We start from the raw sequence: 10,149 nt of genomic DNA, 5'->3' as shown, positions 1-10,149 counted from the left end.
TGACATCTCTGCTGGAAAACACATTTGGAATATATTGAGTTTAAAAGTGAAGAGACTGTAACTTGGTGAGTCCTGCTACTGAAAGATACATTCAATATCAAATGGCTGAGAAAGCTCTCTTTGAAAGTTTCCTGAACTGCCATGTGTGTTCAGAGACGTTCAGAGATCCTGTGTCTCTGAGCTGCAGCCACAGCTTCTGTTCAAGCTGCCTGAAAACATTCTGGGAACAAGCTAAGAACAAAAACTGTCCCATTTGTAAAATAAAATCCTCAATAGAAGAACCAAGTGTCAATGTGTCACTGAAGGGGCTGGCTGACTCTTTTGCTGGGAGGCTGAATATTGGTTCAACTGAGACTGAACAAGAGAAGCAGAAAGAGGAGGCTGTGTGTGATAAACATCCAGAAGTCCCTTATTGGTTCTGTGAGGACGAGCAGAGAGCTGTGTGTCCTGTCTGTGAGTTTTCTCTCCACCAGAGTCACAAGGTGGTTCCTGTAGAACAAGCAGTCAGTGGCCTGAAGGACCAGCTGAAATCTGACTTACAGTCTCTACAGGACAAGAGGGACAAATACAAACAAGTGAAGGAATCCTATAATGAAGTGGTTGAACACTCCAAGAAGCAGCTGTTGTCCACAGAGAGGCAGATCAGAGCAGAGTTCAACAAGCTCCAGCAGTTCCTGAAAGAGGAAGAGGAGTCCAGACTGGCAGCTCTGAGGGAGGAAGAGGAGCAGAAGGGGAAGACTCTCGGCAGAGAGATGAAGATGATTGAGGAGCAGATCTCCTCTCTGTCAGACAGTATCTCTGCTGTTGAAGAAGAGCTGCAGAAACACAACGTGCCATTCCTCAGCAGTTATAAAGCCACTCAGACCAGAGCCAGAGTCCAGAGCTCAGTGTCAGATCCACAGCTGGTCTCTGGAGCTCTGATAGATGTGGCCAAACACCTGGGCAACCTGTCCTTCAGGGTCTGGGAGAAGATGAAGGAGAAGGTCCACTTCAGTCCTGTCATTCTGGACCCAAACACTGCACACTCCATTCTCTATCTGTCTGATGATCTGACCAGTGTGAGAAATGGAGACACATGGCAGCAGCTTCCTGACAATCCAGAGAGATGCACTAAGTATGCCAATGTTCTGGGCTCTGAAGGCTTCAGCTCAGGGAAACACAGCTGGGAGGTGGAGGTGGGAGACCATCCTGACTGGAATATAGGTTTGGCTAAAGAGTCAGTTGACAGGAAGGGAGAGATATTTGTCTCACCAGAATATGGGATCTGGTGTTTATCGCATCGCAGTGGGAAATACACTAATGGAGCTGGTCAGACCGTCAGAGTGAAGAGTCTCCAGAGGATCAGAGTCCAGCTGGACTATGACAGGGGGGAGGTGTCCTTCTACCACCCTGAAGACATGACTCACATCTACACTCACAGAGACACTTTCACTGAGAAACTCTTCCCATTGTTCAGTATTGGAAAGGCTGGTGATGCTAAAACTGCTGATATCTCTGTGAAGTTCAGGGAGGGTGGTGAGGTCTGAGAGATTCATGAGGACAATCCTGAAAAAAATAAAAAGTTTGTTTCTGTTTCAGAAAATGACATGGAATATATTCCTTGATTGTTGTCTGATATAATTTTTTTAATTTTTTCATGGACACAATGAAAAAGTAAAGCCTAAATGGAGGCATACTCTGGTGTTGTTGGGAAGCATATGCGTCAAAAGGATGATTGTGGCATAATGTGATTATATTTTGATTTAATCTTTAATTTAATTTGAAATGTTTCAAGGATGAGCAACAACCTTAAGTTTGCATTATTATTTATTTTTAAATCATATAACAGAAAAAGCTCATCTTACCTTTTTGAGTTTTGACATTGTAAACTACTTTCCATCTTATCCAACAATTATAACGTTTAAAAAGGGACTTTCTCAAAATTCATTTATATTAATATGTTCAGATTTTTTAAAGAAAAAGTGAATGTTAATGTCTATTTCATTTGTTATTTGTTTACCATGTGTGTCATGAATGAAAGGCAGATTACTGGTGGTTGTTAGATTTTTCTGTATTTTATTTCAATTTCACATGAGCAAACACAATCTATTTCTAAGTTCTTGCTTATTTGACTGCAGGAAAATCAGCAGAATTGACTTGATAAAGTTTATGTTTCTCTTCAGTCCATCAAACATTGACCTTAAGATTGTGTGGGTGAGGGCTGCAACTTAACACCGTTACTATTGTCAATGAATGTTGTTTTTTTTTTGTTTTTACTTAGGAAAATATTAAAAAAAGCAAAGAAAATACCAGATGAAAACGGCAAATTTGTGCAAATGTTTGTTATTTGTGTTTAATAAAGATTTCAGTTCAAATCAAAGCTATGCTGCCGTGTTATGTGTTTGCAAACACAGAGAACAATTCAACTTTCTATTTAAATGGTCATTTTATTGATAACACCTTTTAAACATTTTATTGAAGTTATAGTAACACGTGAAACACATAGGAGAAATAGAGCAAGAATCCGAAAACTAGAGGATTAATATTTGCCTATTGTACAGAAAGTAGAAAGAGCCAACTGCAGAGAAATGATAGAATACGGCTGGAAACAGAGGGAATAGGAGGAACTACTGTAAGGTGCTCTTAGAGCAGTATTAGAATATATGCAGCCAAGTTGGCCTAAGCAGCCAATGAATGCTGCATGGAAATACTGTAAGGTGCTCTATAAGCAGTGTTTACCTTGTCATTACCTTGACTGTCATGATCTCCTGGGAAGTGTTGTGATGTTCTGAGAAAAAATTCTAATAATCCAAGTCCCGCCTCCTGCTGTCTCTGATTGGGCGGCCGAGAGAACCAATGGCATGCAATGCAACGTATTTATTCAATAACTGTGAAGACCACTTTGCGTATAGGCAACCAGCATTCAGTAGTCCCGTTGACTGTCATGCAAAGGAAATGTCAGCTATGCCTCTAGTTAGTTGCTCTTTTGTAATACTGTGTAATCCCTCATTTTAAAAAATGTGAATCTTATTATATTGATTTTAAGGCAAGTAAACACAATAACAACAGAGACTTTTGCACTGTACATGCTGCTATTTCGTCTCAAAGGGGTCGTGGGGTCGTGTGGTTAGCACGATCACATATGAACGCCTTAAGGTAACCCTTGACCTTTTCTTATTAAAACAGGGCCAGCTAGGCATTAACACTGTTACTGGAGGAGACAAGTATACAACACATCGACTCAGTGGTTCACCTTGAAAAAGCCTTCATTCAAAAGAAACTGTCGGAGGGATAGTTCACACAAAATACAATCCTTTATTATATGAGTTTTAAAGTGATACATGTTCCACTCTGGCAAAGCCGTAATGACCTAAGTGTAAAAAGAAAAAGAAAAAGGCACAATAAAACTGAAAAACAATTTCAAAAAAACAACTTCAATCTAAAGATGCAGAAGAAAATTAGCAAAAAAAAGAAAAGTAAATTACTCACCATATTGGTCGTTACAAAAAAAAGACATGCAGGATGCAAATTGGGTGTACCGTCCCTTTAAACCCAGTCATGTTTTACATGGAGCAGTGTCCCTCTGAACAACGACAGACACAAGTGCATGGGCTGTACAATAGGAAAACAACAACAACGACAACAGAATAAGAAGCACAATAATAATATCCACTAAAATAAATAAATAAATATTCAAAATAAATAGAAACCTGAGGACTTATTCACCAAAAACCGACTGCCCGGTCTCTTAATATCTTGGTCTGACCAATAGGGGCGAGACAAATATAAAGGCAGACGATGGTGGACAAGCAAAGTACAGAGGAGCCCAACGCAACTCGAACCCCTCCCTCCCAAAACACAAATAACAAAAAACAAAGTAAAAACAGTTTTCAGTGCTGCAAAGTCCATCGGATTAATCCTGCCATCCCCTGGCACAAGCACGTTGTATCATAAAAAGCTGATAATACATAAAAACACATTAAAATTAAAAAACAGATCAAATCATAAGGGGAAAAAAAGAGTCTTAGGCTGAAGGCAGGGGACTGATATGTCCTCCGAAATAAAGCCAACACCTTCCATCTCCCACACAACACACACACCTCTATAAACTCTCCCCCAGGCTTGTAAAGAGTAGGCCACACACTAAGAGCGACGGATGTCCTGTACAAGCTTGCAGACACACACACACACACACACACACACACACACACACACACACACAGATAAACTGACCGTTAGGAAGTGGAAAAGTGTTCCTTGGTTGATAGATAAGCTTATCAATAGTTTTCCCTTGCCATCTGATTGAAATTGGTCGATGTTCTGTTATATAAATTAAATGGACAAAGCTTGACATGAGACTTTCAGATAGGGTTAAAACATCCTGATTTTGAGATCAATAAGTAAGATTTGTATCATCCTTTATTTCATTTGGAATATATGAATCAAAAATGTACTTGACCTTTGTCTGCTCTACTGTTGCACGAGGAGACATGTTATTTTATCCCTGCCGCGACTGTTGTTTACTTGAAGTCAAACCAATATACTGTACACTGGCCTGCTGCTGCAAACACTCAACATAGGACCAAATCTACAGATTTTCTTCAATTTTTCAGCCTTTTTTATTTTTTCTTGGACAGTTTACCGATAAACAGGGAGTGTTTTACTTGATGCATATTGTATAATCATCTTTTGTGCTCTTTAATTCATTCTGGGACCCGATATCATAATTTTAATTTCAATGTGCGCTCTCATGGTGAAAAGCCCCTCTTCTCTACCCTCTTCTCCAGGAATGCCCAGTGTCCTGGACTGGACGGAGGATGGCTTCAGCATGTGTTTTGGGGTCAACCACTTGGGTCACTTCCTCCTGACCAATCTGCTCCTGCCTCGCCTGAGGGAGTGCGCTCCCAGCCGGGTGGTCACTCTCACATGCTCCACCTACAAATACCAGAAACTAGACTTCCAGGACCTCAACTACAACCTGCTGCCCTTCTTCACCCACTGCCGCAGCAAGCTGGCCAACATCTACTTCAGCCATGAACTGGCTCGCATCACCGAGGGGAAAGGGGTGACCACCTACGCTGTGCATCCCGGTAAGTGGTTTAAAAAAAGAAATGAAATGAAATATTAAAAAAGAACCAACTTACAAGAAAACATACAAAGAATAACCAGGTGTTTTGGACTGATTTTGTCTTTTTTGGAAATATTTTCTATTATTATCAAGCTGTGGAGTACGTCCAGTTTCAACAGTTAGTCCTGAAGTACAAATGTTAAAAAGCATTTAGAGCATTAGCCGAGTCAGAAGATTTGATTTAAATTGCCCCCCCCCCCTAACATGCACAATGTATATTCCTGACATTAGTAATCTATGTCCTAATATCTCTGCTTTCATATGTTGTATCCAGGTTTCGTCCAGAGTGGTTGGACGTGCCACTACTCTTTCCTGTACCGCATGCTGATGCAGGTGGTCATGTGGATGTTCTATGTGTCGCCTGAGGTTGGCGCTCAGACTGTCGTTTACTGCGCTGTGACGGACGAAGCTGCCAAACACAGCGGGGGTTACTTCGTGGACTGTCGACCTGCTACTCTGCGTCCTTTCGCAAGAGACGCTGGTGTGGCAAAGAAACTGTGGGAGGCCAGTGAGAGGCTGGTGAAAGCGGCTTGATGGTGGAAGTTGAGGAAACTGGTTCTTTGTTCTCATTTTTTGACAAGAGTTACGTTTGGTCATGTATTTATTTTGTATATATTTACATTTTTGTTATGCAAAATTCAGATGCAGGATTTTTTTTTTTTAAGTGCATGTGTTCTTTTAAAGGAAACGTTTTGTGGATTATAATTTATTTCTATGAACAAGTTTTACACTGTCTTTTGGAGAGCATGTTTTCATTTAATGATTTGAGAAATGTTATGCTTGAACACGTTTGTTGTGAAAAAGACCATTTTCAATTCAAAATAAAAAAAAATTTTGAACAAGAGTCTTAAGTCACTTCATGTGGAAAGTTAAACCTTTTAATGCATCACATACACTACCTGCTGGTCACTACATTAAATGTCAGCCTGTGATTTACTAAAGGAAGTCAATTGAATCTGATGTCAACGGAGCTCACAACAAATTACTGAACACTTGGTGAAGCCAGGTTGCATTTTAATATGCCAAGATCTAGTTCTTTTGTTCATGACCCAGCCTTTCTGACCATAGGTGAGGGTATAGGAACAAAAATTGACCGGTAGATCGAGAGCTTTGCCTTCCGACTCAGCTCTCTTTTCGTCACAACAGTGCAGCAGACCATGCAATATCGCCCCAGCTGCTCCGATTCTCCGGCCGATCTCACGCTCCATTGTTCCGTGACTTGCGAACCAGAACCTGAGGTACTTGAACTCCTTCCTTTGGGTTAAGGACTCATTCCCTACGCGGAGTAAGCAATCCATTGGTTTCCTACTGAGAACCAAGGCCTCACATCTAGAGGTGCTGATCCTTATCCCAGCTGCTTCAAACTCGGCTGTGAACGGTTCCAGTGAGTGCTGAAGGTCAGAGAACCAATAACCATCTGAAAAAAATCAGGGATTGGTTCCTTAGCCCACCGAACTGCAACCCCTCTCTCAACCACAACTTCGCAAGTACTGTCCATGTGATCTTCTTGGGCAGGATCACCAGGCTCCAGAGATTTTTTAGATTTTAAGGGTTAAAAACATTCTAGGCCTACATTCTTATTTGTATATGTGAAAAAAGTGTCTTTAAAAGAAGTACACGGGTGTAAAGCCATTTATTTGCCAGCTCATGCTTTTGCAAATATAATGCAAATGAGTTACACAAGACACAATATGTGTGTGGGCTATATATTGTGTCTTTGTCTTGCGATAAGAATATGTTAAAGAGAGAGAGTTAAGTATTTAGGTCAACTGGGTAACATAAACAGTAATACCAACTGATGAGCAGAGCATGTTTCCTGTTACAGTGACTCAAAAAATAAAAATGCTGTAAAACTGGTTGTGTGTCACTCCGCCACCACTCCTTGTTGCTGTTATTTTAAGAGACGTTTCCTTCTTTATTTAGTGAAACAAAAGCATGAAAGAGATATTTTACTGGTTTCACCATTTGTGTTTGTCTTCCTACATGACCTAATAGCTACTAGTAAAGTGTCCCTAAAATAAAAGTGCAATATTTCACTCCGATAGATATCCGGACACCACCAACTGCTTGTGACAACCTGACATAGCAGCACCTCCAGGTGTTAATAATTTACCACGTGACTGAGGTGAATGAGAATGAAAGTAGGTTTTTACATTGTTGATCAGTACGGAGTCACCATTACAGGGAGTGACATCTCTGCTGGAAAACACCAATCTGGAATATATTGAGTTGAAAAGTGAAGAGACTGTAACTTGGTGAGTCCTGCTACTGAAAGATAAATTCAATATCAAATGGCTGAGAAAGTTGCTCTCGTGGAAAGTTACCTGAACTGCCATGTGTGTTCAGAGACGTTCAGAGATCCTGTGTCTCTGAGCTGCAACCACAACTTCTGTTCAAGCTGTCTGAAAACATTCTGGGAACAAGCTAAGAACAAAAACTGTCCCATTTGTAAAAGGAAATCCTCAAAGGAACATTTTGTAAACTTTGATCTGAAGCAGTTGGCTGACTCTTTTGCTGGGAGACAGAAAACTGGATCGCCTGAGAGTGAAAAGGAAGATAAGAAGTTGGAGGTGGTGTGTAAACATCAAGAAGAGCCTAAACTGTTCTGTGAGGACGAGCAGAGAGCTGTGTGTCCCGTCTGTGAGCCTTCTCTCCACCAGAGTCACAAGGTGGTTCCTGTAGAACAAGCAGTCAGTGGCCTGAAGGACCAGCTGAAATCTGACTTAAAGTCTCTACGGGACAAGAGGGACAAATACAAACAAGTGAAGAAAACCTACAATGAAGTGATTCAACACTCCAAGAATCAGCTGTTGTCCACAGAGAGGCAGATCAGAGCAGAGTTCAACAAGCTCCAGCAGTTCCTGAAAGAGGAAGAGGAGTCCAGACTGGCAGCTCTGAGGGAGGAAGAGGAGCAGAAGGGGAAGACTCTCGGCAGAGAGATGAAGATGATTAAGGAGCAGATCTCCTATCTGTCAGACAGTATCTCTGCTGTTGAAGAAGAGCTGCAGAAACACAACGTGCCATTCCTCAGCAGTTATAAAGCCACTCAGACCAGAGCCAGAGTCAAGAGCTTAATGCCAGATCCACAGCTGGTCTCTGGAGCTCTGATAGATGTGGCCAAACACCTGGGCAACCTGTCCTTCAGGGTCTGGGAGAAGATGAAGGAGAAGGTCCACTTCAGTCCTGTCATTCTGGACCCAAACACCGCACATCCCTGGCTCTATCTCTCTGATGATCTGACCAGTGTGAGATTAGGAGACACTTTGCAGCTTCCTGATAATCCGGAGAGACACACTAAGTATGCCGCTGTTCTGGGCTCTGAAGGCTTCAGCTCAGGGAAACACAGCTGGGAGGTGGAGGTGGGAGACTATCCTCGCTGGAATATAGGTTTGGCTAAAGAGTCAGTTGAGAGGAAGGGGGAGAGATATGCTTCACCAGAATATGGGATCTGGTGTTTATTTCATAGCAGTGGGAAATACGCTAACGGAGCTGGTCAGACCGTCACAGTGGAGAAGAGTCTCCAGAGGATCAGAGTCCAGCTGGACTATGACAGGGGGGAGGTGTCCTTCTACAACCCTGAAGACATGACTCACATCTACACTCATAGAGACACTTTCACTGAGAAACTCTTCCCTTATTTCTTCATTGTTAAGGCTGTTGATGATAAAACTTCTGGTATCTCTGTGATGTTCAGGGAAGATGGTGAGGTCTAAGAGATTCATGAGGAATGTTATAATGGTGCTGGTTTATTGTCAGTTACAAACAATTCCAGTTTGTTCTTTAATAATCAGAATGTAATTTGAAAGAATATTAAGAAAATGTAAGATTTGTTTCTGTTTCAGAAAAGGACATGGAATATATTCCTCGATTATTTTTTGATATAATCTTTTTTTTTTTCATGGACACACAATGAAAAAGTAAAGCCTAAATGGAGGCAAAATCAGGTGTGGGGAGCATTGGTGTGAAAATGATGATTGTGGCATAATGTGATTATATTTTGATTTCATCTTTAATTTAATTTGACATGTTTCAAGGATGAGCAACAACCTTAAATTTGCATTTTTTTTTAAATCATATAACAGAATCTTACCTTTTTTATTTTTTCATTCAATCCCATCCTACAATTATAATAAAACTTAAATTTCATTTATATTAATATGTTCAGATTTTTGAAAGAAACAGTGAATGTTTTATTTAATGTGTTATTTGTTTACCATGTGTGGCATGAATGAAACGCAGATTATTGGTGATTGTCAGATTTTTTTATGTATATTATTTCCATTTTATTCACATGAACAAACATTATCTATTTCTATGTTTGAATGCAGGAAATTATGCTGAATTTGCTTGATAAAGTTTGTGTTTCTCTTCAGTCCATCAAATATTGACTTTAAGATTGTGAGGGTGAGGGCTGCAACTTAAAACTGTTTATGTTGCCAATTAATGTTTTTTTTTCGGGTTTGTTTTTTTTCTTAAAAAAAATATCACCATAAAAGCAAAGAAAATACCAGATGAAAACAGCAGATGTGTGCAAATGTTTGTTATTTGTGTTTAATAAATCTATCAGTAAAAATCAAAGCTATGCAGCAGTGTTGTGTGTTTACAAACACATAATCACTTTTCTAATTAAATTATAATTTTATTGAAAACACTTTAAAACATTTTCTTGAAGTTATAAACACGTGTAGCACGTAAGAAAACAGCAATAATCAGAAGAATCCGATAACTAGAGGATTAATATTACTATACAGAAGAAACCAGAACTGACAATGAAAACAAAGAGACAAATAGGAAGAGACAACTGAAGAGAAATTATAGAAAATGGCTGGAAACAGAGGGAATGGGAGACACAACTGAAGAACAACACATTTGTACTGTAGCCCACAGATGCTGCTATTTCTTATATATTTTTGGAAGGGGTCGGTAGGTCATGTGTGGTTAGTGAGATCACGTATGAACACCTTAAGGTACCCTTTGACCTTTTCTTATTAAAACAGGGTCAGCTAGGCATTAACACTGTTACTTGTGAGACTAAAAGTAAC

The 10,149-nt window shown here is 40.1% G+C and overlaps 1 protein-coding gene across 1 annotated transcript; it reads left to right on the top strand.

Moving 5' to 3' along the window:
- LOC307256794 (uncharacterized protein) lies at positions 1 to 9,365 on the top strand. The gene is made up of 4 exons (XM_080035891.1): positions 1 to 1,515; positions 4,767 to 5,069; positions 5,382 to 5,626; positions 7,396 to 9,365. Exons 1-4 carry the CDS (start codon positions 102 to 104, stop codon positions 8,818 to 8,820), a joined length of 3,387 nt encoding a protein of 1,128 aa, XP_079892017.1. The 5' UTR covers positions 1 to 101; the 3' UTR covers positions 8,821 to 9,365.
- The last annotated feature ends 784 nt before the right edge of the window (positions 9,366 to 10,149 follow it).

The sequence above is a fragment of the Ammodytes marinus genome (genome assembly GCF_949987685.1).
Source record: "Ammodytes marinus genome assembly, chromosome: 2".
NCBI classification, from domain to species: Eukaryota; Metazoa; Chordata; class Actinopteri; order Uranoscopiformes; family Ammodytidae; genus Ammodytes; species Ammodytes marinus.
The sequence above is the reverse complement of the archived record's forward strand: the minus strand, read 5'-3'. Positions and strand labels throughout refer to the sequence as shown.

What these genes read in the sequence shown, in the direction of transcription:
- LOC307256794 (XM_080035891.1), top strand. Translation starts at nt 102, where the DNA reads ATGGCTGAGAAAGCTCTCTTTGAAAGTTTCCTGAACTGCCATGTGTGT. An exon ending in TGTGAAGTTCAGGGAGGGTG is followed by an intron (nt 1,516 to 4,766) that starts GTGAGGTCTGAG and finishes CCTCTTCTCCAG; the next exon opens with GAATGCCCAGTGTCCTGGAC. An exon ending in CACCTACGCTGTGCATCCCG is followed by an intron (nt 5,070 to 5,381) that starts GTAAGTGGTTTA and finishes TGTTGTATCCAG; the next exon opens with GTTTCGTCCAGAGTGGTTGG.